General features: G+C 45.0%; 1 protein-coding gene and 1 non-coding gene across 2 annotated transcripts; both read right to left on the bottom strand.

Annotated features, from left to right (window-relative positions):
* Window positions 1-5,487: 5,487 nt before the first annotated feature.
* On the bottom strand, window positions 5,488-7,070 carry LOC112085397 (uncharacterized protein At3g60930, chloroplastic-like). The gene is made up of 3 exons (XM_024154610.1): window positions 6,182-7,070; window positions 5,935-6,090; window positions 5,488-5,888 (listed from the first exon to the last, which is right to left on the bottom strand). Exons 1-3 carry the CDS (start codon window positions 7,068-7,070, stop codon window positions 5,488-5,490), a joined length of 1,446 nt encoding a protein of 481 aa, XP_024010378.1.
* A 3,734-nt stretch (window positions 7,071-10,804) lies between these two features.
* Window positions 10,805-10,911, bottom strand: LOC112085521. The gene has a single exon (XR_002898825.1). It is a non-coding gene; the product is annotated as a small nucleolar RNA R71 (small nucleolar RNA).
* Between the last annotated feature and the right edge of the window lie 16,096 nt (window positions 10,912-27,007).

Here is a 27,007-nt window from a genome sequence, read left to right as displayed (position 1 = left end):
CTTCAAAATGTGACAAACCGTTATGGCTGAATTCAGAATTCTTCGTCTCTCTGCCTTTCAAGGAGAATGTCCATACCACTCCGACAAAAGCAAGTCACGCAGGCATGCCGCCGACATTATTGACACAAGCAAATGAAGAATGTGACCAACTAGTGAAACAAGGAGTTGTCTCATCAACAAATTCACCTTGGGCATGTAAAGCATTCTATGTGAACAACCGGGCAGAACAAGCAAGAGGAAAACTCAGACTGGTAATTGCTTACAAACCACTGAACCGATATCTACAAGACGTCAAGTTTCCTCTACCAAACCAGAAGGCACTCCTTCAGCACCTACAAGGAGCCACCATATTTTCCAAGTTTGATTTAAAGTCTGGTTTCTGGCAACTTGGTGTTCATCCTGATGAAAGATACAAAACAGCTTTCTGCCTACCCAACAGACATCTCCAATGGAATGTTCTACCTTTCGGATTAAAGACAGCGCCATCGCTATTTCAGCAAGCAATGCTTCGTATATAAAAGCCTCTTCTCCACACGGCTTTAATATACATCGACGACATTCTGTTATTCTCAACAAGCGAGGAAGATCATATTCGGTCTCTCCGACAATTTCAAGGCATAGTTGAAGAATATGGAATAATGCTCTCGGCCCGAAAGATGATGATTGCCCAGCCCAACATCGACTTCCTTGGAATGCAAATCACAGAAGGAAAATTCACACCGCAAGCCCATTTAGCTACAGCACTCCTCGATTTTCCCGACGAAAATCTCACGCGGAGACAAATCCAACAATTCCTTGGGGTAATTAATTACATCAGCGACTTTATTCCGCAACTTTCGCAAATGACTAGACCACTCCAGAAGATGTTGACAAAGAATCCACCCACGTGGGCTACCCAAACAAACCGAAGCAGTCAAAAGCCTAAAAAAGGAGATACAGAAGCTACCACCTTTAAAGATTCCCTCTACAGGCCTACGAATACTGCAGACTGACGCAAGTGACAAATATTGGGGAGCCATTTTATTCGAAGAAATAAATGGTAAACGTCAAATCTGTGGATACAAGAGCGGACGCTTTAAAAATTCTGAGATGCATTATCACTCTACATTCAAAGAAATCCTAGCGGTCAAAAAGGCTATCGAGAAATTCGAGTTTCATCTGATAGGACATAAATTTCGCATCGAAATGGATATGTCTTCTTTTCCAAAGATGTTACAATTCTAGCAGAAGATGGTCCCACATCAACAATTATTGCGCTGGAGCGAATGGTTTTCGAAGTAGGACTTCGAATCCTTCTATTTAAAGGGTGCGAAGAACACTCTTGCTGACATGCTCAGTAGAAACCCTCCTAAAGAAGTTCATATGATGGCAAACGCCTCAACTTCCTCAAGTTCGGAAAATCAATACTATGACTTCGACGCAAACATGTCTCTCGACGCTCACCAGCTTGTCGACAAGAGGACTCTGCATGAGCATCTTCAACACAGAATTTTCAAATACCAGTCCATCATCCTGTCCAAATACGGAATCAACTGCCATTTCATTGCACCAATGGGTATTCACCCTGATCACCCGTTCACACATCTCTACAGGATCGAGAATACAGCAATGCCGGAAGAAGTTCTGTGTTTCCTCTGGTACCTCTGCTCAGTCTACACCATCGGAATCACCTTTGATATCCAATGGCTTTACCAGTACGTCAACGCTGTACAAAACCGAAGAGATTGCTTCTCCACATTCTTAGCATGGTTCGCACCACTGATTGTTTGGAGCAGAAAACTAAGAAAATCGGCCAAAGCAACAAGCCTAGCATTCAAGAAACTAAAGAGACAAGGAGGTCTCAATCCGTTCTTCAATCCTCACACAATCTACTTCTTCCATCGTCCTGTTCAGATCAACTCCAAATCCAGCAAAATTCATGCATTACCCACTCTTATCCATCACAATGACTATCAGAGAGGAGTTCGTCCAGATTTCAACCTCAGCGACGTTAGAGCCTACGAAGACTTTCAAACACATGCATTCCGTCTCAACAATGGCAGACAGACCTTCCCAATTCCTTTCATTCCAAATTGGTCGTACTATCCGATCGATTACCAGATGAGTCTAGACGAAGACGTTATGTTTTCCATGTCTAAACAAAACATAGAAGATATACCAGTTACTAAGGAAATCAACAATGAGAAGGAACCTCTGTCCCATGACTGTCCACCAGAATATTTCCAGGACGCTCAGCTACCGGAGGACGCGATGAATATCGATGAACTTGGAAAAATGTTCAACATTGAAATCAATGAAGAGTCACAGACTGACTACGAAGAGCCTACACCAGGATATGAGTGCCCAGGAGAATACTACGGATGCTGCGACAAACATATCATCGAGTTCGAGATCGACCACTAAAGTACTTATCTTAAAGGTACTTAATTATGTTTAATTATGAGTGTGCTTAAAACCATGTAAAATAAATAATGATGTGAGTGTGATGTAAGCGATGATGTAATCGCATAAATAGTAAGTGATGTAAGTGACAATGTAATCGCAAGGGAATGATGTAAGCACTTATGTCAGCGCGCACTATCTCCCACCTATAAATATGTGTGCACCCCCTTGTAAGAAATCACCTCAGAATTTCTAATAAAACCTCTCTCTAGAATTCTCTCTCTAGAATGAGTTTTTAAATACTCTCTAGTTTTCCAGACTTCTCGACATCTTCATAAGCCTTGGCTTCTTTCTTTCATTCATGAGTTGCGATCTGCTCCTCTTCTCTAGTTGAGTCTAGTGGTCTGTCAATACGACGGTCAAGTCTTGTGGTCTGTCAATACGACAGTCAAAAGACAGTCGAGGGTTGAGAATTCCTAACAGTGGTTGAGCACTCAGAGGCCGGAAGTGCCCGTTAAGCTCCCTTTACTTGGAACTGACCCTCGTCTGTCCCTGGAGATCAGCTACCCGAAACCACACTCCCTCTTGTTAATCCATATGAATACTTTGCCAAAAAGCCTAGTGCTTTCTCGGTTAAAGGTGTTCGAGAACTCATCAAGCCATCTTCCAATCGAAAAGTCATGGAATATGTACAGTCCAGCAAATTCTCATCCTGTCAAGTCCCAGCAACCGAAGAAGAACAATTCATCTCGCTCAACATACCGGAGAACCTTCCTAGGTTATGGCAACAACAAGGATATACTCACCTACACTTTGGTGTAGTCCGGATCGGTTTGACCTTACATGCTCGAAAAGGTCTACCTGTTGTAGCAAGAATCGCCTTGGTCGATTCAAGACTGAAATCCTACCAACAAGCTTGCATCGGAACAGTCCACACAACATTAAACGCCGGAACAGTATTCGTGACACTGTTTCCAAACTTTAATGTCTCGCTACAAGATCCAAATCTTCTGAAAACACTCAAGGTCCAACTTCAGCTCACCGGAGCTCCTATGCAAGAGAAAAGTGTCGTGGCGACCCTTCATCATCAGATAGTCTACCGAATCCAAGATCATGCCTTAGATCTTGTACTACCCTCTTCTGATGAAGCACTTTACCTAGAAGTCACTTCAGCATCTCAAGCACCAAACTCCATCCAGATTCCTCGTCAAATATCTCGCGAAGAGCTGCTCCGCCGACTACCAGAATCATGGATCACCAGCTACGAGAAGCTGCATCAAGCGGTTCAAACACCAATTCAATCCTCTGAAGTCAGCTTTCATTCACGAAATGATGGTACAACCGAAATCAAGTTCGAAAAACCGAGATCATCCTCATTCCGCAAACAACTGTTTACTCAATTTGCTATCCAAATTGACGAAAGCGAATTCTATAGTCCAGCAAAAGAAAAAAATCCTAAACCAATCTCTTTTGGACAAAACGGATCGGTACTATATCCTTTCAAAGATGAAGATGGACATCAATATTTCGATATCTGTTCCTGCTCAGCATGTGAAGAAGCCAACTACGAATCTGATGACGAGATTCGCACAAGGAGAAGAAAGAAAAAGGATCCACTCTACAAAAGATATCTAGAAGGAGATCCAACCGTCGGTCCTCTCAGTGAAGGTAACGGGCGATACGACTTTATAGTCCAATATTCGGAAAAGAAAGATGAAAATCAAATCATGATGATCAACACCGAAGACTTCCCTCCTTCAAACGACTTTACCAAGGACAACATCGCACATAGCCCGAAGATACTCACTCGAGCAATCAACTTCGAAAATACAGTTAAGGAAGAAATCAAAATCGCTCTCAACATAACAGCCTTCGTCCTTGACAATTTTTCGTAAACATTTTTACGGATTAATGGACAAGTAAGTCCGAAAACGGCTAAGGAAAATATATTCATTAAGCGAAAATAAAGAGTCGGGTGGATAAAGCCGTCTAGGCACATAACACATAAAAGTTCAAAAGAGAGCGGATAAAATCATAAGTACAGAAGCAAGCAAGAAAAATTTGTGAGCCAAAACTCACGCTGCGGACTGCGTTTCACGATTGGCGAGAAGGTTCGAGGGAATCGGCGTACCCGCGTTCGAGCCATTCGGGTCCACAACGCCTAAATTGGCCGCTGTTTCTTCGAACGGCTCGTTGCCGAGGGTGGTGTCGACCGAGTCCGGCGATACGGGAGAGTAATACAGTTCGCCCCGAATCTCGGAAGCAATACGCTCGTACGCCTCGTCGTCGGCATACTCACTCTCCCAGCTTTTCAGCTTTGCCTCCTCGTCATCAAGCGTCGGGGCGTCCGGCTTCTTCAGGTCGGCAATCATCGCAAGATTGCCCTTGATCTGTCCCAGATCGTTCTCATCATTTTTGGCCTTCTCGAACTTGACCAAACCCTCGTCCACCTTGGCAAGGCGTTCCTGAAACTTCGCCGTCAGCTCACGCCTCGCCTCCTTCTTCGCGCGTTTGACCTTGGCTTCGAACAGCACGTCCTTGGCCTCGATACGCCTTTTAAGCAACGCCACCTCGGCGCTTTTGGCTCTCCTTGCTTCCTCCAGGCGAATCACCGAGGCGGAAACTTTGTTGACGTCTGCTCGGAGAACTATCTTCTCCTCTTCCAACCTCGACACTCGGGTCATCGCCTCGGTGAGTTTCCCCTTCGCTGCCGCGGCTTCGTTTTGCGCCTCTTCCAGCTTCACCTTTGATGCCGCGGTCTCATTTCGGGCCTTGTCCAAGCGACGTTCGACCTTAGACAGGTCCGCCTCATACTCGGCCATCAGGTCGTTAATAGCCGCGACAAACTGCAAAGAACAAACTCGCGTTAAACACTTAGCAAAAGTTTACGAAAATAAAGGAAAGCGAATAGAAACGTACCTTGGTACCACGCTGCGCCACGTATGACCTCGGCCTCGTCAGCTTCTCCGGAGGAGGAAGACGCGTGTTTGCGTTATTTACACGCGAGAACATGACGGCAGAAGCGTCGGGGTCGTCAACAACCAATTTACGCGCGGCGGGGTCCCCGGGCATCGGTTTCCGTCTCTTCTTGGACGGCTCGTCCTTCTAGACGGTGACGCCTTTCCCCTTGTCAGTAGCCGAACGTTTTCGGCTAGAGTCATGCTTCTGGACGACCGAATACGGTGGCCTTGTCGACTTCGGGAGGGCCAGGATGGCGGATTGCGAAGGAGTCTTACTCCGCGCCGCCGAGCCGTCCCCGGACACCTCGGGGATAATTTTGCCCGGTTCCACCTCGGGCACTACATCTTTCTCAGCCGCCTCGGCAGTGTCGCCTTCTGCGGCTCGGATCATCACATCCCCTTCTCGGCTCGGAGGGTCGGGTTGAAGGACGGCCTCGGTTTGCGCTGGGACCGCCTCGGCTTGCGCCGGAACCGCCTCGGTTTGCGCGCGAGCCAACTCGGCAGAGTCGTCTAGCGGCTTCCTCTTCCTCGCGCCTCTTCCTTTCTCTAAGGGCGATCACCACCATCTTCCCCCGGGTATCTCTCGAAGAACTTGAGGACGAAGAACTGACGGGGACTCCGGCAAGGATGGCTCGCGCTTTTTCTACTCTTTCGAGGGTGAAGTTTTTTCTCCAATTAACCTTCCACGCCGAAAGAGAGTCTCGAACAGTAAAGAGGTCGTCGGGAATCGGGGGAAGATAGCACCGAACTGCAAAACAAAGCAAAAAAGCAAAAGTTTCAGAAAAGGAAGATAATATCAACTGAATCTCCGAGCCGAGGCAAAGCTTCGGGTCGGCTACCAAGTGGTCCCCAAGCAGTCTTGGTTCGGTGAACGTAATCTTCGCCGACCGACGCCTCGTTCACCAAGACGTAGAAGAAGCGTTCAGTCCAAAACTGATCCTTGTTGGGAAAACCGCCAATAATCCGTCGCTTCGGCTTGTTGGAAATATAGAACCTATTTCCTTTCGGAGCTTTTCTGATTTCCAGCAAGTTCAGCAGGTGATTCAGCTCAATGTCAAGACAGCATTCCAAGCTTCGTACTAAAATGCCGATCATATGCCGTAATCCCCTCGGCATAATCTGCCCAATCGAGATCCCGTGTTTCCAAAGGTATTCGAGGATCACTCCGGGGATCGGGAACCAGAGAAAGCAAAGCTCGAAGAACGCCTCGTACAGAGTGAAGTGATTCTCCGGAGGCTTGTCGGCTCGGTCGCTCTTCTCGGGAACGACAAACTCCACCGCCTCGGATATCCCGAAGCGATGCCTCAACGCCTCGAGCGACTCAAGGGAAGAAAGCGTAGAGCCAGGCGGATCAGGCTTTTGTCTTTTAACTCGTGGTCCTCGCCCAGATGTGGAAGCGCCTCGGGACGCCATGAGACGTTCCAACTCGTACTTCACCTCGAGTAGGTCAAAGGGAAATGCTTCCTCCTCGACTTTTACTATGGCGCGATTAACACCTTCATCAGAAACCGGGTCCTGGGGACGGCTCGTCGAAGCCAACGGCTCGTCATCTGCAGAACCCTCGTTTGATTGATTCGCGTCATTCGACGCCTCGTCAGATGAACGTTTGGAAGGGTTCGGCGAAACAGACGCCTCGGAGGATCCTGTTGTACTTCTCGCTTTGGCATCTACGCGGCTCGGCTCGTAATGAAAAAGCGAGTCCAACGAATCGTCGGAGCGGCTCGACATGATTTACAAGTTATACAAGAATTACAGAAGGACTCGGCGAACCTTTGCCAGAAAAAGATCTAGGACGGCGGAGACCTCGGAAACCCTAGCCGGAAAATAAATAAACTAGAGAGAGAAAGAAGAGAGAAGGGAGAGCTACCTTTAGTGAAAACGAGTGAGTCTGGAAATAATGAGGAAGAGTGAAGGAGCTCACCTATTTATAGAAAAAACAAAGCGCGTGAATTCCGCGTAAACCTCGGGTAGCCGTCCAACAGCGCGTGGGATCCGCGGTGAACTGGCTATACCGGACTGCGTCGTTGGCACGCGCCGAAAGATCAGGAATTTTCTCTCGGAAGACCAACAGTCAGGGTACCCAAGTTAACGGAACGGCTCGGATTGACTCTTTCTCTCTTGAATCGCCTCGTCGTTAACTGATATGTCTATATTTTACATCATTTAGATTGCATTATAGAGTCCTCATCATGTGTTTTCTCATGTAAATTTAGTCTTTAGGCGTCAAAATAGGACTTAGGGCTTGCATTAGGTCCCAAAGAGTTTTTGCATGTTTTGAAATCTTTATCAGGAGCTTTGGAGACCAATTGGAGCCTAAGAAGAGGAACAGAAAAGAAAACGGTGAAGAAAAGGGTCAAAAATGGTGAAAACCACTTAGAGGAATTTCTCGGCCAAAACACGTACCGGCTGGACAGAAACCTCGGTCAAAAAGTTTACCGAACGCTCATTACCGACCAAAAACCTTACCGATCGGCCAGAATCGAGTATCGAGTGTAAAAATACCACGGGACAAGTTTTGACCGAGGCAAGGATTTTTACGACCAAAAAGCTTACCGCGGTACACAGCCCTCGGCCATTTTCCTTACCGCGGGAAGGTTTTTACGACCAAAAGTTGTCCTTGCCCGCGCAATTCAGAGATCAGCAATCCGGGGAACCTTCCGGTCCGAATCAGTTGGCGGAGTCTTCATCAAAGTTGGAGAGAATCAAGCAAAGATTTCAGAGCAGTTAGAATCATCCAATTCGGACCAGTTAGGAGAAAGATACAGCTTCCGGAAGATGCACCAGCATTACGCGCATCCGAGAACCGAACGGCGGATTCCAAAGATCACGGCGGACGGAGCCTTTCCGGACCAAACTAGCCTGCCCTGTCTTCATCAAAGTTTGAGATCTATGAAGTACCTTCTCAGAACAGTTGGAATCCCTCAGTTCGGAGCAGTGGTTCAAAAGATAAGGTCTCCGGGGTTCACATTGGTTCAAAAGCTTATTTTCCGGTGAATCCGATGCGGTGCAAAGATGTGAAATCCAGGAAGCCTTCCACTTCCCAAGCTCCAACGGTCCCTTCACCAAAGTTCGAGCTTAGTGAGTCATCTTGACTGTGGAACTGGTTCCAGAGCAATTGGAGTCGTGTGCTGAAAGTTACTGCTTCCGGAAGGTGACATGGTCGATACAAGCCTAAATGAGTTGCGATACGCGCTAAGTGTTTTCACAAGCCTCGGTATCTTTACCTTGGCATCACTCAAGTCGAGGCTCATATCTTGGAAGTATTCTGGAATAGACCTCGTGCCAAATCCTTGGCATGATTAGATTGAGGCATGCATACGTAAGAACTGAAGCTGGAAACGACTAAGTGTTGAAAGTACACTTCGGTGTAATGACCTCAACGTGCATGCCGGACTGTGTTCTCCCAAGCACCTCGACATCATGACCCCTCGAAATTCTATCCCGAGGTCCTTGTCACGAACCCAGAATCAAGAACAGAATGGCTGAAGAACACACACGTGAGGATGGATCAAAGAATAGGGTTCATGCATGTTCTTGACGTGTTCTTCACGAGATCTTCATCTGGATCCTGACTCACGTGCACACCTCGGCATGAAGACCTCGGCTTCACTTTCCGACACACCGTGGCACTCACCCATCAACCCAAGGAAGCGGTTCAGTACCCGGTTTGTTCCGGGCTGACCCGCGACACTTTCCCTTTACTATAAATACATTTTAGGACCAAAAACCTAATCATCTTATCTCTTATCTGTTTTAGCTCTAAGAACTTGCCTCTTTCATGAAAGTTGATTAATCTAATCTGATATCTCGTTTTTGCATCAAAAATCTTGTTCTTTCTTTATTTCTTTTATCATTCAGTATTAAACTCCTTATCATGACAAGCTACACGTCTTGCAAAGGACTTAGTGAGCTCGTTATGATCAGTGAGTAGTCGTTTAAGCGGCTTTAGATAAGTAGATTAGGGTGCTTTCAAGATAGATTAGTGGGTTTAGGTGTCTAGTCCTGCATGTTTCATTCTTTAACCGACGAGATCTCTAGGCTGGATCCAAGCATATCACTTGAGGTTCAGATCTGAGGCATATCTCGCATCAAAAGTGTTTGTAGAAATGTCTGAACCACTCGGTTAAAGGTTGAAGAGTCTTTCATCGCGAGAGTGATAGTTTGTTCTCTTAAATGACATATTTGAACTGAATCTTATTGCTGATTGATTCGTGCTTCTCAAAAGACATTTTGGTATGAAGGAGGATCAGTTTAGATGTTTAATACTTTCATGAGAAGATTAACATGCCTTGAGTTCAAAGTTAAATGAAATCGCTTAACAAAATAATTCATTAACCCATTAGTTTAGCTTGGAAGCACCCGAGTCGATTATCTTGTCTAGAGTCTCTTCCCTTATCTCATATTATCATCATCTGAATCACCTGTTTGTTGTTTGCATCTTGATTAGTTTAAATCTCTGCTTTTATTTAATTTGATTGCTCATTTTCCTGTTGATCATCGTCACCAAACTTTTATCTTCTTGTCTTGACTTAAGTGAACAAATGACATAGGCTAGTGTCTCGTTTACAAGCTTGGTTTGACACCCCTTATACTACTTTGACAAGGGGATTGATAACCCTTCTAAGAGCCTGAAAACTCTTAGTTATCAATTGGCGCCGTTGCCAACTTGTAGGAGCATTAGTCTCTTGTTTGTTCTTAAGTTCAAGCTTTTCTTTCTTTTGTTTTACTAACTCCTTTCCAAGTTCTTGTTTTGTTTTCAGGTGCATGAATACCAGGTCTCGGAGCACAGGATCACTTTTCCCATACGACGATAACATCGACCGATTAGAAAGGCGAGCTCGCGAGAGAGAACGGCACTTTGACAGACTTGGAATGGCAGAACAACAACAAATGGAGCAACAGGCTCAGGCAGCCGAGCACCAGGCTCAGGCTAATCAGGCGCAGGCAGGAAGAAATGAACAACAAGCCTATGTTAATCAGCAACAGGCTCAAAGAAACGAACGGCTTGCTCAGCAAAACCAACACCAAGCGAATAGAAATGAGCAACAAGCCCATCATGTTCATCCGCCACCGCCACAAGTTCAGAGACAACACCCTCCAATCTGTGTTGGAGAGAATGACCGAGCTAATGCGCACCAATACCGAGCTGGGATTCAAGCTCCACCAGTTCAAAACAACAACTTTGAAGTTAAAGCTTCCCTGCTCAATATGGTGCAAAACTCCAAGTTCCACGGTCTGGCTGGAGAAGACCCTCTCGAGCATCTAGATCAATTTGATCGGGTTTGCGACTTAACCAAGATAAATGGCTCTCCGAAGATAGCTTCAAGCTACGCTTGTTCCCTTTCAGCCTCGGTGATAAAGCACACCAGTGGGAAAAGAATATACCGAGGGGCTCTATACAAACCTGGGAGCAGTGTAAACTGGCGTTCTTATCAAAGTTCTTTTCCACATCACGCACGGCTAAGCTCAGGAATCAGATCTCAAGTTTCACGCAGCACAACAACGAGAGCTTTAGTGAGGCTTGGGAACGGTTTAGGAGCTATACTAACCAATGCCCACACCACGGCTTCTCAGAGGCATCCCTCTTGAGTACTTTATACCGAGGTGCACTCCCCAAGATCAGAAACCAACTCGACACAGCTTCAAATGGAAATTTTCTTGGGAAAGAGATCAATGCGGCAATGGAACTAGTCGAGAACCTAGCCATGTCCAATGACACGTATGGAGAGGACTTTGATAGAGCAAACCGTACAGAGGGATCTAGTAATGAACAGCGTATGAAAAAGGATATAAGAGAGCTTCAGAGCAAGCTTGACAAGGTTTTGATGGCGACTCAAAAGCCAATACACTTTGTAGGAGAGTTTGATGAGCAAGGGCCAAGTTTTGACAATGTTAATGAAGATGGTCTAACTCAGGAGGAGCTGAACTACATAGGGAATCAGCAGAGGTATCAGCGGTTTAACAACCACGGCAATCACCCCAACCTCTCTTACGAAACCCGAATGTAGCTAACCCTCAAGACCAAGTGTACCCTGCTCAACAACACCAAAGCTATGCTCCAAAAACCCCTTTTCCGAATAACTTCCAGCCCAAGCAACAGTTCAGTGGGCAGCAGCACGGTTACACTCAGCAGAATCAAGCAGCTCAGGGTAACAACTTCAACAACCAACCGCAGCAACACAAGTTTCCACCAGGGTTCAATCCGCAGCCGATGGGTAATCAACAACAGATTCAGGGAACGGGTCAGAATCAGATGGGGAACGATGTCTGTGGGATATTACAGCAACTGTTACAGGGCCAGCCAAGGGTTGAGAGCCAGCACGCGACAATGCAGCAAGATATCAGGGAGCTTAAGCAAAATCAGGCATCTACATCATCAAGAGGCCCGGCTTTACCAGGTAAACCGGAGCCGAACCCTAAAGAGTATGTGAACGCCATCACATTGAGGAGTGGTAAGGAATTACAAACTCCAACGCCTAAGACAAAGCTCATTGAGGCCAATGAGCAACTAGAGGGGGAGGCAGCCTCGGATGATGCGCATAAAGAAGAGGTCTTAGAGAAGGAACCGATCAAGGACAAAGGAAAAGAGGTGGAAAAGACAACCGAGCTTGAGAAGCCCTATGTTCCACCACCACCTTATCAACCCAAGATACCGTTCCCAGGGCGTTTCAAAAAGAAAATCTTAGACAAAGCCAAGGCGGTCTTTGAGAAACACTTGGAGAACACGCAACTCACCTTACCCATTATAGATGCTTTCTTAGCTATACCCCAGCTTGGGAAGTTTCTAAAGGACGCGATCCTCAACAAGACAAAGGAGCTCCAGGGTATGGTGATACTGAGTCATGAGTGCAGCGCAATAATACAAAGGAGATCTATACCAAGGAAGCTATCCGATCCGGGCAGCTTTACTTTGCCGTGTGCTTTAGGTCACCTGAAGTTCTCAACCTGTTTATGTGACCTTGGAGCTTCTGTGAGCTTAATGCCTTACACGGTGGCCAAGAGATTGGGATACAAAAGCTACAAGCCGGCCAGGATCTCTCTTGTATTAGCTGATAGATCGGTTAGATTACCGGTGGGGTTGCTTGAGGATCTACCTTTGAGGATCGGTGAGATAGAAATCCCCACGGACTTCATAGTTCTTGAGATGGACGAGGAACCATTAGACCCTATCATCTTGGGCCGACCGTTCTTGGCGACCGCAGGAGCCATAATAGATGTGAGAGGAGGAATGATTGAACTACACATCGGTTCCGAGACTATGAAGTTCAATGTGAAGGAGATGATGAAGAAACCGACCATTGGAGGTCAGGTTTTCTATGTGGAGGTAATGGAGGAGCTAGCTGATGAGCTCCTTGAAGAGTTGAACGCAGAGGATCTGTTACAAGTGGTCTTAACACGGGAACAAAGCGAGCACGGGTACTTGAGCGAGGAAAGCGAGGTGTACAAGCTTCTTTTGGACCAACCGAAGGAACTTGGAGCTGAGGCGAGGTTTTTGGAGCTCAGGAAGAGTGGCCTCGACATTTCAGACAACGAGGGATCCACAGGAACAGAGGGGACACCTCGGGACATCATGGCCGTGACAGTTTGTGCCGAGGCCGATGGTATACCGCGCGAGAACAAGGAAAAGGCCGAGGAAGCTGTTCCGGGCCAATGCAGCTTTGATGCCGAATGGAACGAGGCAGACGCACCCCCTGTTGAGCTCAAGCCTCTACCAACAGGGCTCAGGTATGCGTTCTTAGGTCTAAACTCTACTTTCCCTGTGATCATAAACGATAACTTGCTTGAGCATGAGGAACGTGCATTACTTAGTGAAATAAGGAAATTCAGGAGAGCCATAGGGTATTCCTTGGCTGATATTAGAGGGATCTCTCCTGATATATGCACCCATAGGATCCACCTAGAGGACCAAGCCATGTCTTCTATTGAGCACCAACGTCGACTTAACCCGAACCTCAAAGAGGTGGTTAAGAAGGAGATACTAAAGCTCCTTGAGGCAGGGATAACATATCCAATCTCTGACTCTCGGTGGGTATCTCCTGTACACGTTGTGCCCAAGAAAGGTGGGATCACGGTGGTGAAAAACGATAAGGATGAACTCATAGCCCAAAGAACTATAACCGGCCATCGCATGTGCATTGACTATAGGAAATTGAATTCTGCATCAAGAAAAGATCATTTCCCTTTACCATTCATTGATCAAATGCTTGAACGGTTAGCTAATCATCCTTATTTCTGTTTTCTCGATGGATACTCTGGATTCTTCCAAATACCAATAGATCCAAGAGACCAAGAGAAAACCACATTCACCTGCCCTTATGGCACTTATGCTTATAGAAGAATGCCATTCGGTTTGTGTAATGCACCGGCCACTTTTCAAAGATGTATGATGCACATTTTCTCTGATCTAATTGAAGAGAAAGTTGAGGTGTTTATGGATGACTTCTCCGTATACGGCTCCTCTTTCTCCGAATGTCTTGCTAATCTTTCTCAGGTTCTCAAGCGATGTGAGGAGCATAGGCTTGTCTTGAACTGGGAGAAGTGTCATTTCATGGTCCAAGAAGGCATTGTCTTGGGACACAAGGTATCAGAGAAAGGCATCGAGGTGGATAAGGCCAACATCGAGGTGATGGTGAACTTACAAGCCCCGAATTCTGTGAAAGGAATAAGAAGCTTCCTTGGCCACGCTGGGTTCTATAGACGGTTCATCAAGGATTTCTCCAAGATAGCCAGGCCCTTGACCTGGTTATTGTGCAAAGAAGTGGATTTCAACTTTGATGAAGAATGTGAGGAAGCGTTCAAGAGAATCAAGGAGGCTTTGATCAGTGCACCGATTGTACAAGCCCCTGATTGGTCTTTACCATTTGAAGTGATGACCGATGCATCTGATTATGCTGTAGGAGCTGTATTGGGGCAGAAGAAAGATAAAAAGCTCCATGTGATCTACTATGCGAGCCGCACCTTAGACTCAGCTCAAGAAAAATACGCGACCACCGAGAAGGAAATGCTTGCCATTGTGTTTGCATTTGATAAATTCAGGAGTTATCTAGTGGGATCAAAGGTTACAGTTTACACAGATCATGCGGCCTTGAGATATCTGATGGCTAAGAAGGACGCTAAGCCGAGGTTGTTGAGGTGGATCCTATTACTCCAAGAGTTCGATATGGAGATACTTGACAAGAAAGGCATTGAAAACGGAGCCGCAGATCACCTCTCCAGGTTGAGGATTGAAGAACAGGTCCCAATTGATGATGCATTACCGGAGGAGACCCTTATGCTAGTCAGATCTTACCTAGAAGTGGAGGAAGCCAACACGATCAAAGAAAGAAGCCTACCATGGTTCGCAGATCTAGTGAACTACTTGTCTTGGGGTTTAGAGCCACCGGATCTTGATACCTATCAGAAGAAGAAGTTCTTTAGAGATGTGATGAGGTATTATTGGGATGAGCCGTACCTTTACGTGCTTAACAAGGACCATCTCTATAGGCGATGCTTGGCCGAAGAAGAAATTCATCCGGTGCTACAAGAATGCCACGGCTCATCGTATGGTGGTCATTTAGGTGCGTTCAAGACAGTTGCCAAGGTTCTACAGAGCGGTTTCTGGTGGCCGACCATGTTCAAAGACGCCCAGGAAGTGGTCTCGAGGTGTGAAGCTTGTCAAAGGCACAGAAACATATCCAAAAGGAATGAAATGCCCCAAAACCCAATCTTTGAAGTAGAAGTCTTCGACTGTTGGGGCATTGACTTCATGGGTCCCTTTGTAAGCTCGTATGGGAATCAATATATCCTTGTAGCGGTGGATTATGTGAGTAAATGGGTTGAAGCGGTTGCATCTCCGACCAACGATTCAAAAGTGGTGGTAAAACTCTTCAAGAGTATCATCTTCCCATGGTTTGGAGTACCAAGAGTAGTCATCAGTGATGGGGGAAGCCATTTCATCAACAAGACTATTGAGAGTCTTTTGAAGAAGCACGGAGTAAAGCACAAGGTGGCCACCCCTTATCATCTGCAAACCAGCGGCCAAGTGGAGGTTTCCAACCGTCAGATAAAGGCCATTTTGGAAAGGACTGTGAACTCATCCAGGAAGGATTGGAGCAAGAAACTTGACGATGCTCTGTGGGCTTACAGAACCGCCTACAAGACCCCCATTGGAACCTCACCATTTAACTTGCTCTATGGGAAGAGCTGTCATTTACCGGTTGAGTTGGAATACAAAGCCTTGTGGGCAGTGAAACTTTTGAACTTTGACATCAAGACCGCACAAGAGAAAAGAGTTCTACAGCTTCATGAGCTTGAGGAGATCCGGTTAGATGCTTTTGAGAGCTCTAAGATCTACAAAGAAAGAACCAAGGCGCTCCATGACAAGAAGATACACAAGAGAGAGTTCAAAGAAGGGGACCAAGTTCTGTTGTTTAACTCAAGACTTAAGCTGTTCCCTGGGAAGCTGAGGTCTAGGTGGTCCGGTCCGTTCACGATTCTTGAAGTAAGACCCTATGGAGCCGTGGTTTTGAAAGGAAAAGATGGACAAGGTTTTGTGGTAAATGGCCAGAGGGTAAAGCATTACTTGGCATCAGAAACAAGGGGGGGAGCTACCTCAGTTCCTCTACTTGAACCGGAATCAGCCTGAAAAGGTATGAAAAGTCAAACTTAGCGACGTTAAACAAAGTGCTCTTGGGAGACACCCCAAGCTTATCCATGTACATATTTCGTTTTTCATCTTCTTTTTCTTTTTATTTGAAGCTTTTTGAAGGGTTTGTTAAGTGTTTCAGGAGTTAGACAGTGAACCTTGAGGGTGAAAGTGAGAGAAAGCTTGAAAAAGACACGGCCTGATGAATTAAGTCAAAGAGCATACATAGCCTCGGTATCGACCCTCGGTATATTCATACCATGGTCATCTTTTACCGAGTGAAAGCTTGAGAACCTCAGCTAGATTCCTCGACTTAATTTCATCATGGTCGTGTCTGAGAAGTGCTATGGTAAAATAACTAAATGTGGGGGAGGCTCACGGTGTAAACACCTCGGTATAAGTATACCGAGGGGCGATGTCACTTAAAACGGTCAAAAAAACCTTGATCCGAGGCCGCGACCAGTTTACACCAAGGCCAGCCTGTTTAAACCCCCAAGCTTCACGTGTTCTTTGCTAAAAACAAGTGACCTCGGCATGATGCCCTCGTGGTGGAGCGTGCCGAGGTACTCGGTTTCAAGAGATGATCAAAAGCAAGAACACATGAAACACTTAGAACGAAGAAGAGGCTTTGCGAGGTCCAAGGAAAAGACGTGAAAGCCATGGGGATTTACTCGTTGGCACGGGCTCAGACTACTCGGCTTGGTACCCTCGGGGTGGAACAAGTCGAGGCAGCTCAGAGTAACACGAGAAAATTTGGCTTGGTCCGTACAGCCCACGTCCATTTGAAGGGTTGCGCGGCATTTTTGAATTTAAACACCCGGTCAAGGTAGTTTTTGGCGCGGTCAACGGCTGGAGCTGGAGCAGAAGGGGGGACCAGTCCCACAACAGTCCAAATGCCAGCTGGAAAGCGCGATCCAGCCCATACCAACCTCCATACTTGGCCAAAACGCAGAGTTTGCCCTCTTGACTCTTTTCTCTGCATTTCACGAACACAACTCACTCATTTCTCGTTCATTTTGCGTGATTCCAAGCGTTCTAGACTCGTTAGGGTGTTGTCTACTCTGAATAAGCATCTCATTCAATCTTGCATTCCCAAAGGTATTTGCATCTTAAAGAACTCATCTTTTTCCTTCATTCTTTTCGAGCTTAAATGTTTGTAAAATGTGGAATCGATTCTTTTAGAGTATATCGGCCTTTGGGAACAATTTTGTAAATTCCACCAGGGTAGACAACACACGAAAAACCGGTCTTTGCATTTAATATCACTTGCTCTTGAGTTTTTTAAAATTCTTGAAAAATACGCTTGGAATCGGTCTTAATGATGATTTGTGTGTTTGAGCTGAAATGTCTAGATAACTTGTCTCTAATCGGTTGTTCTGGCTTGTTTTTACTTTCCTTGATGTTTGAAAAAGCTATGAATACCAGTTCTGTTAGAGAAAAAGTTTTGTACTTGCCAATCTTGAGATACATGTGCTTAACGATATACTTGGTTCTGACGGTTTCTTTGAGAATCTCCCTTGCAGATGCCCGGAGACTGAACCGTTCCTGCCCACGAGACAAACAAAAGTGCGGGCCAGAAGAGAGTTTTGAAGGGTAAAGCCGTTGCCGTGCCACGTAGTGGAGGGACCAGCAAGAAACCCTCGATGCGACCCGATGACGAGCCAACCCCCAAACGAGCAAGAAATACTGAGCTCACTCTGGCACCAGCTCTCGAATCAAAAAGGAACGGGAAGAAGGCAGCTGTGGGATCTGATGACGACGAGCCCGGAGCCTTAGTCCCTTATGTGGACAACGGTGACAAAAAGTCCAAGAAAGAACCAAAGGCCGAGCCTGAGGAAGAACACTTCCCAACTACTGAGGAATACTTGGACCACTTTAACTTAATAAGAGTGGCTCAAGGTCGATTCCCTGACTTGGAGTTGCTGAGAAAACTCGAGATACTTGATGACGTGACCCTCATTTTTGAGAATATGGGCTTGGCAAAGTTCTTCGAGATGAGCGATGTTGCCTATGAAGGGATTACACAGCAGTTTCTTGCAACCCTGGAGGTCATCATCTACCCCAAGAGAGATCCAAAGCGTTTACATGGCAAAGGATTCGGCCACATTGAGTTTGAAATGGATAGCGTGCACTACAAGGTCAGTTTCAAGGAGCTTGATGAAATCTTTGGGTTTGAAAGGAATGGAAGCTCGCTTGACAAGTTTGTGTACCCTTGTGATGAGTTGGCCGCCTTGTGGGAAACGATATCTTTTGGACCTTACCTCGGAGGCAAGAGCAAGACAAGCTGCATAAGGAACCCTGCGATCAGATACGCAAACCGCGTCCTAGCATCAACATTCTTCTCGACCTTTAACCCTGGTGTTATTCACACGGCCGAGCTTGAACTGTTGGGACTCGGACTGAAGCCGTTCATCACTCAAATGAAGAACAAGAAAGAGTTCCAAGGGCCGCTGCATGTACCATCATTGGGTGCATTCTTTGCCATTCAAATGCTCACTTATGGGCACAATGTATGGTGCGACCGCAAGAAGCGAGGAGCAAGAAGACTTCAGAACGGTTGGATAGTCACCAAGATCCTGAGGGCTCAAGGGTTTATATTCCCTGATTCACCAAAGAAGCCGAATCTCATTGATGAGTTATACCTAAGTAAAAGGGGTTTCTTCGGAGGCAAGTCAGGGGACAAATGGGTTTACAACTTCACCCTACTGCATAGAGACGGCACGCAGGTTCTGCTGCCTAACCGAAGCCTCACCATGCTCGACAAGCAGTGTAACGTCTCATTCTACGTTCTCAAAGACCAGTTGTATAACCCAGCTTTCGACCCACCAACACGCAGATGCACCAAGGCAGCACCTAGCAAACCCGAGAACACTAATGGCCCGGAAGATTGTGATAACGAGGAGCAGAGACACTATGAGAGAAGGATCAGAGCAGGCCGCTATCACTTTGATCCGCAAGTGTGGGGTGAGCCTGAATACCACACCAAGAAGCTGTATTCACGAGTGAACACCCTCCAAAAGTGGTTGATTGTGTGAGGTATTTGAAGAAGAAAGTAAAGCAGCTCATGAGGCCATCCTCACCGGATAAGAACTCAGCGACCTCAACCGCACCGATTACAGAAGAAGGAGTTGGAGAAAGCTCAAACGTGAGGAACCCGGAGTTTCCACCAGGCAAAGAAGACTGGATCGATCCAACCACGGCTTTCCTGCCTGAACCCTCAGAAAGCAGCCCACCACGTCAGCCCATTCCCTCCTGCTCAACATCGAATCCCTCGCACTACTTGGGATCCGACCTCTCCGACTAAGGTATCGACTTCAAACCTTGTACATATGCATCTTGTATATATCATCTTGCATTCGTTCAGTTTGTCTTTTCACTTCTCTCACACGCTTTTATAACACAAGGGACTGTGTTATCTAAGTGTGGGGGAGGAGCTTTGTGTTTGCTAATCTTGTTTTCTTTGTTCTTGTTTGACTTTTGCACTCTTGAGTCTCATTTAGCTTAGCACATATGATAAAACCGAAAAACACAAAAAAATACATCATTCTAGTTGCATCTCGCATTTTAAGATCGAGTCTAGTCGCATCTTGTAGGATTGCATCAGTGCAAGGAGCAATGATAGATTTTTTCCTAGACGGTTGTGAAACTCATTCTGTGCTTGTAAATCTTGAAACGATTTGAATCCGAGAAACAAGTTTGAAATTGCACTCAACTCTAGCTAAGTGATAACCCTGAATCTGAATTGAAAATATCTTTTGATGCATTGCTTGAATAGGCTTGTGGATGCCGATATACATACTTGAGTTATCATCGTTTTTTTTTTTTACCACCCTCCTTCCTTAGCTCAAGTAGCTGAATCCGCATCATGGATCAGTTCCCTCTCCTTGAACCCACCTTTCTTTCAAGCCAATGTTTGCGTGTGAATTGTAAGGCCACCTTGGACTGAACTTGGCAGAAAGTGTTAGGTTTAGAGCGACAAGGGCTTGGCTCATTGAGTGATATGTTCCAACATCAAGGAACCAAGAGTATTGGTGAGAAATAAGTGTGGGGGAAAAGACTTGTTGGTGAGTGGAAAAGGTGAGCTGAGTGAAAAAGTGAGAGTGGAAATAGCTAGGGGAATGAATGAAAATGAATTAAGTCTTGGATGTGAAAAGATAAGCTCTGAAATGAAAAGAAGCCAAAGGCTCAAGTGTTCTGAAATGAAAATGAAAGAGGCTATACGCTATGAAAGAAAAGAGCTGTGTGAATAAGTGAAAACCAAGGCTTGAAAATAAAAGAAAAAGGCGAGTCCCCTAGTGAAAAGAAAACGATTGTGAAGAGTGAGGATTCTGAGAGGGAGAGCAAGTGAGAAACGCTTTGAGTGGAGTGTGGGGTGTGATGAGTCTTGCCCTTGTATGCATCGGTTGCTTTTTACCTTTAGCATTCTGCCAAAGTTTGGTCGTTCATAGAGAGATCCTTGTTGCATTGCACCCGCTTGAATATCGATGAGATCATTTTTATCTCATGACCTTACCCTAGCCAAGCCAGCCTATTTGAACATTGCATCATTTGATTCACCGGTTACAAACTTAATGAATGTGAAAGAGTTGAATGTGATAATGACTTGTGGAGATTCCGTGCTTTAGTTGGAAAATATCTGAGTATAGCTTTGCATTGCATATTTGAGCATGAATCCGAGTTCTCTTTGTGGTCACTTCTCTCTAAAAAGGAAATATGAGCTCCATCTGCATTACAACCTCTCTCTCTCATTTGTTCTTTTTGCTTGAGGACAAGCAAAGGACAAGTGTGGGGGAGTTGATATGTCTATATTTTACATCATTTAGATTGCATTATAGAGTCCTCATCATGTGTTTTCTCATGTAAATTTAGTCTTTAGGCGTCAAAATAGGACTTAGGGCTTGCATTAGGTCCCAAAGAGTTTTTGCATGTTTTGAAGTCTTTATCAGGAGCTTTGGAGACCAATTGGAGCCTAAGAAGAGGAACAGAAAAGAAAACGGTGAATAAAAGGGTCAAAAATGGTGAAAACCACTTGGAGGAATTTCTCGGCCAAAACATGTACCGGCTGGACAGAAACCTCGGTCAAAAAGTTTACCGAACGCTCATTACCGACCAAAAACCTTACTGATCGGCCAGAATCGAGTATCGAGTGCAAAAATACCACGGGACAAGTTTTGACCGAGGCAAGGATTTTTACGACCAAAAAGCTTACCGCGGTACACAGCCCTCGGCCATTTTCCTTACCGCGGGAAGGTTTTTACGACCAAAAGTTGTCCTTGCCCGCGTAATTCAGAGATCAGCAATCCTGGGAACCTTCCGGTCCGAATCAGTTGGCGGAGTCTTCATCAAAGTTGGAGAGAATCAAGCAAGTATTCCAGAGCAGTTAGAATCATCCAATTCGGACCAGTTAGGAGAAAGATACAGCTTCCGGAAGATGCACCAGCATTACGCGCATCCGAGAACCGAACGGCGGATTCCAAAGATCACGGCGGCCGGAGCCTTTCCGGACCAAACTAGCCTGCCCTGTCTTCATCAAAGTTTGAGATCTATGAACTACCTTCTCAGAAAAGTTTGAATCGGTCAGTTCGGAGCAGTGATTCAAAAGATAAGGTCTCCGGAGTTCACATTGGTTCAAAAGCTTATTTTCCGGTGAATCCGATGCGGTGCAAAGATGTGAAATCCAGGAAGCCTTCCACTTCCCAAGCTCCAACGGTCCCTTCACCAAAGTTCGAGCTTATTGAGTCATCTTGACTGTGGAACTGGTTCCAGAGCAATTGGAGTCGTGTGCTGAAAGTTACTGCTTCCGGAAGGTGACATGGTCGATACAAGCCTAAATGAGTTGCGATACGCGCTAAGTGTTTTCACAAGCCTCGGTATCTTTACCTTGGCATCACTCAAGTCGAGGCTCATATCTTGGAAGTATTCTGGAATATACCTCGTGCCAAAGCCTTGGCATGATTAGATCGAGGCATGCATACGTAAGAAATGAAGCTGGAAACGACTAAGTTTTGAAAGTACACCTCGGTGTAATGACCTCAACGTGCATGCTGGACTGTGTTCTCCCAAGCACCTCGACATCATGACCCCTCGACATTCTATCCCGAGGTCCCTTGTCATGAACCCAGAATCAAGAACAGAATGGCTCAAGAACACACACGTGAGGATGGATCAAAGACTAGGGTTCATGCATGTTCTTGACGTGTTCTTCACGAGATCTTCATCTGGATCCTGACTCACGTGCACACCTCGGCATGAAGACCTCGGCTTCACTTTCCGACACACCGTGGCACTCACCCATCAACCCAAGGAAGCGGTTCAGTACCCGGTTTGTTCCGGGCTGACCCGCGACACTTTCCCTTTACTATAAATACATTTTAGGACCAAAAACCTAATCATCTTATCTCTTATCTGTTTTAGCTCTAAGAACTTGCCTCTTTCATGAAAGTTGATTAATCTAATCCGATATCTCGTTTTTGCATCAAAAATCTTGTTCTTTCTTTATTTCTTTTATCATTCAGTATTAAACTCCTTATCATGACAAGCTACACGTCTTGCAAAGCACTTAGTGAGCTCGTTATGATCAGTGAGTAGTCGTTTAAGCGGCTTTAGATAAGTAGATTAGGGTGATTTCAAGATAGATTAGTGGGTTTAGGTGTCTAGTCCTGCATGTTTCATTCTTTAACCGACGAGATCTCTAGGCTGGATCCAAGCATATCACTTGAGGTTCAGATCTGAGGCATATCTCGCATCAAAAGTGTTTGTAGAAATGTCTGAACCACTCGGTTAAAGGTTTAAGAGTCTTTCATCGCGAGAGTGATAGTTTGTTCTCTTAAATGACATATTTGAACTGAATCTTATTGCTGATTGATTCGTGCTTCTCAAAAGACATTTTGGTATGAAGGAGGATCAGTTTAGATGTTTAATACTTTCATGAGAAGATTAACATGCCTTGAGTTCAAAGTTAAATGAAATCGCTTGACAAAATAATTCATTAACCCATTAGTTTAGCTTGGAAGCACCCGAGTCGATTATCTTGTCTAGAGTCTCTTCCCTTATCGCATATTATCATCATCTGAATCACCTGTTTGTTGTTTGCATCTTGATTAGTTTAAATCTCTGCTTTTATTTAATTTTATTGCTCATTTTCCTGTTAATCATCGTCACCAAACTTTTATCTTCTTGTCTTGACTTAAGTGAACAAATGACATAGGCTAGTGTCTCGTTTACAAGCTTGGTTTGACACCCCTTATACTACTTTGACAAGGGGATTGATAACCCTTCTAAAAGCCTGAAAACTCTTAGTTATCATTAACGAAACGGCTCGGTATTGAATCTGTTCTCTTGAAACGCCTCGTCGTTAACGAAACGGCTCGGCGTTGAATCTGTTTCCTGAAACGCCTCGTCGTTAAAGAAACGGCTCGGCATTGACAATCTTTCTTGAGACGTCTTGCCGCTAACAAAACAGCTCGGCACGAGCTTTCTCTCGAAACGCCTCGCCATTTATTCGGCTCGGCATAACCTCCTCAAATCACCTCGTCATGGGCTATCACTATTAAAAAAATCGCCTCGTCCTTAATCTTGCCTCGGCATCTTCGGTACCATCTCGAACTCCTCGGCATCCTCGGCACTCCTTGGGAACGCCTCGGCGTCTTCATTCCCAAAACGCCTCGGCGCCTTCATTCCCAAAACGCCTCGGCGCCTTCATTCCCAGAACGCCTCGGCGTCTTCATTCCCAAAACGCCTCGGCGTCTAACTCAGTGGTTTATCCTACGGTCGGAAATAATGGACCTCGTCACCCTCGCCTGCGAAACTGACGAGATGGGGGGCTAACTGTTGGGGTCGGTTTTCACCCCAAGTAGATAAACCACCTCAGAATGGCTAAGTATGGAAGAAAGATAAGTGGGAGAGCCGTGGTCGCCAAGTGGGAGAGCCGTGGTCGCCAAGTGGGAGAGCCGTGGTCGCCAAGTGAGAGAGCCGTGGTCGCAAAGTAGGAGAGCCGTTCTCACCATGACAAGTGGAGAGCCGTTCTCACCAAGACAAATGGGAGAGCCGTGCAGATAGGCCAGTAGGGAGAGCCGTGAAAGAAGACAGGTGGACCGAGCCGCATCGAAAGAAATGGGCCGAGCCCCACTTCAACACGTTTGGGCTGAGCCGTGTATCGGTGCGGTGGGCTAGATCATGTCTCCATGGCAAGTGGGCCGAGCCGTGAAGAAGGCTAGATGGGCCGAGCCGTAAAGAAGCTTGGACGGGCCGAACCAAAGCCTTGAAAGATGAAGCCCATGGAAAACCCTAGGCGAGATGCAAAGGCGGTCAGCCGCACGAGGCGATAAGGAAATATTCCGAAAATCTCGCCCGAGATTTTCGGCTAGGCGGTTTAGAAAGTTAGAATAAATATATGATGTATGCAATTCATTCCGCCAACTTTGGCAACCCTAAGCAACAAGGACTAAACACTTTACAGCAATAAAAATCCTCTTTTGATCTTACTGTTCTTGCGATTACCCTAGAAGTTTCAGATCCCTTAGTTTCTCTTCACAAATTCTTGGTTGTGCGAGTTTTGGCTCACACAAACCTTCCCCTAATGTTTATGCCTTCTTCCAGTGTCCTATGCATCCTGAAGCATTCTTTCGTATTCCCATTTCAGTAACTCCTCTCAGTCCAGAAATATCCATCAAACAACCAAGATTCAACCATTTATCAAACTAAAAAATGTAGAACTTCTATTGCTAACATCTACTTTTGCAAAATTCGTTAGCAGATTGAAAAAAGATCTTTTTCAAGCTCTTAGGGTTCAATTCTCCTTGTCTATTGTAGCACAAAGAGGTGTCAAATCCAATGTGTGATATCTAGATACCAGAATGCATGAATTCCGTCTTAATCCAAGCAAGCAAATGAGTTTGTTTTGTAACAAGTGATGAAATTGCAAATAAACTAGTCTAAACAATGACAAACAAAGCAAAATAAACAATGACAAGATTATGGTGATATGTAAATGATGGAAACATGGAGCTCTAGACATGATATATAGTTGGCTAAGATGCATTAGTGATCAATCAAGGTGCTTATGACAATATGAGATATGATTCAAGCAACTTAGGTTCTAAGCAAGTTTTAATATTTTCTAAGCATCAAAACACAAATCAGATTATTATTCATACCCAATCATCATTGGAGACATAACAATAAGAAAACATTAATAACCAATCCTAAAATGTCATTTATGCATAAAACAAACATTTTCATGGCATTAATGCATAAACCTCTACATTAGCTGGTTCAAGCATTTCATCAAACACCTTTTGGGTGGATGAAATGCCTAAGATCTGGGTTAGAGAGATTATCTAAAACCCAGTATTAAGATCAGCTAATTAGAGAACTGAAAGCATAAATCTAGTCTGAAACACCCTAATCTAACACTTTTGCACCTTAACCTACATATCTAGAACTGCATTAAGAAAACTACTCACTAATCACATGATGAAGTATAGAGCTTGACACTTAGCTGTTTTGGAGATGAAGTTGCTGAACGAGGATGCCTCGGGTTAATCAGGTCGAGACCTTTTGTCGAGGCGTGCCTAAAGAGAGTTGAGAAGACATGCCTTAAGTTGGATTGAGTCGAGGCATTGTTGTCGAGGCATAACCTTCACTTGTACACTGACAGCTTCAAGACTACTCATGATCCGAGAAAGACATGTTCCTTCTCTGTTTGCGTTATCTCCCAGCTCAGTACTCCAAAATGATAGATTCTAAGCATCCAGGAAAGGTGATTCAGTGTTCTCCAACTTTGATGAAGGGTTAAACTCGATCCTGGGTCAGCAAGGCTTCCGTCTGAGGTGATCTTTGAGGCGTATTGAATTGATCAAATGGGTCAGCAAACGGTCTGAGGTGATCTTCGAGAAAAGCTTCCTTATTTTAGCCGGTAAAAACCTTCCGTGGTAAGATAAAATGCCGATAAGCCTCTAAACCTAATTTTCATCATTTTTGCTCATTCTTTCACCATTTCTTCACCTAGTTTCACCTTTTCCACTCCAAGTGACCTCCAAAGTACCAATTTGACACTCCAAAAAATGCAAGACTCACTTGGACCTAATGCAAATTTCTAAATGCTAAAATAATGCCTAGGTACCTAAAATTCTATATAAAATTCATACATGAGACTATAAACTGGGACTAAAAATGCATACTAAATGAGTCATTTTATGAATATATCACATGATATGTATTTTAAAAGCTTTTTTCCATATCCATGAACCCATTTTCGTACTCACGGATTGACCAGGACGAATTTAGCTTGAACAAATACATTTTTTCCAGTATTTAACCCATAGCCAGGACTAGCGCGAGACGATTCTCTAGATCAGCTTTAGAAAAACAAATATCATTTGCTTCTTTGAAAGATCGCAAGCCTAAACGTCTTTCATGTTTTGGTGGACACACATCTTTCCAAAAAATCTTGATTTTTACTGAATTTAGCCCTTTACCTGACCATTAAAAGGCGAGCGTAATTTATCTATCTCCCATATATAGTCTCGTGGAAGTCTAAAAGGTAACCGACCAGAAGTTCAAAATGCTCCATAATATACAGAGTGATAAGATTCAGTCTATCAGTCTAGGAAATTCTATGTATATATTTTTATGTAAAGTTTACATTTATCCTATTCTAGATAAGGACACAACAATGTATATATATGGTGTAACTCTTTTCATAAATCAATAAGACTCAAGTTCTATATGGTATCAGAGCTTTAAGATCTCTTAACCTAAAGTTTTTTTCTCTTTACCTAGCTGCCGTAGTTTCTAGCTTCTGCCGTTCTTCAACTCCACCTCTTTTCATCATGTCGAACACATCTGCTGAGATTGTTCCGATTTATAACACCAAGGAAACCTCCAACAGCCTCATCTCTGTTAACATGTCTGGCATCACCAAACTCACGTCAACAAACTACTTGACTTGGAAAGTTCAAGTCTGAGGCTCACAAACTGCATCCCTTCCAAGAAGCCAACAACACCCCTGCATCAACAGTCAGCACCAATGGAGCAGTGC

This window comes from Eutrema salsugineum, unplaced genomic scaffold (genome assembly GCF_000478725.1).
Source record: "Eutrema salsugineum unplaced genomic scaffold, Eutsalg1_0 scaffold_3, whole genome shotgun sequence".
Lineage (NCBI taxonomy): Eukaryota > Viridiplantae > Streptophyta > Magnoliopsida > Brassicales > Brassicaceae > Eutrema > Eutrema salsugineum.
The sequence above is the reverse complement of the archived record's forward strand: the minus strand, read 5'-3'. Positions and strand labels throughout refer to the sequence as shown.

Coding starts and splice junctions, on each gene's coding strand:
- LOC112085397 (XM_024154610.1), bottom strand. CDS start 7,070: ATGTCGAGCCGCTCCGACGATTCGTTGGACTCGCTTTTTCATTACGAG. Junction 6,091..6,181: donor GACTGCTTGGGGACCACTTG/GTAGCCGACCCG, acceptor TTTGTTTTGCAG/TTCGGTGCTATCTTCCCCCG. Junction 5,889..5,934: donor CGTCAGTTCTTCGTCCTCAA/GTTCTTCGAGAG, acceptor GATCGCCCTTAG/AGAAAGGAAGAGGCGCGAGG.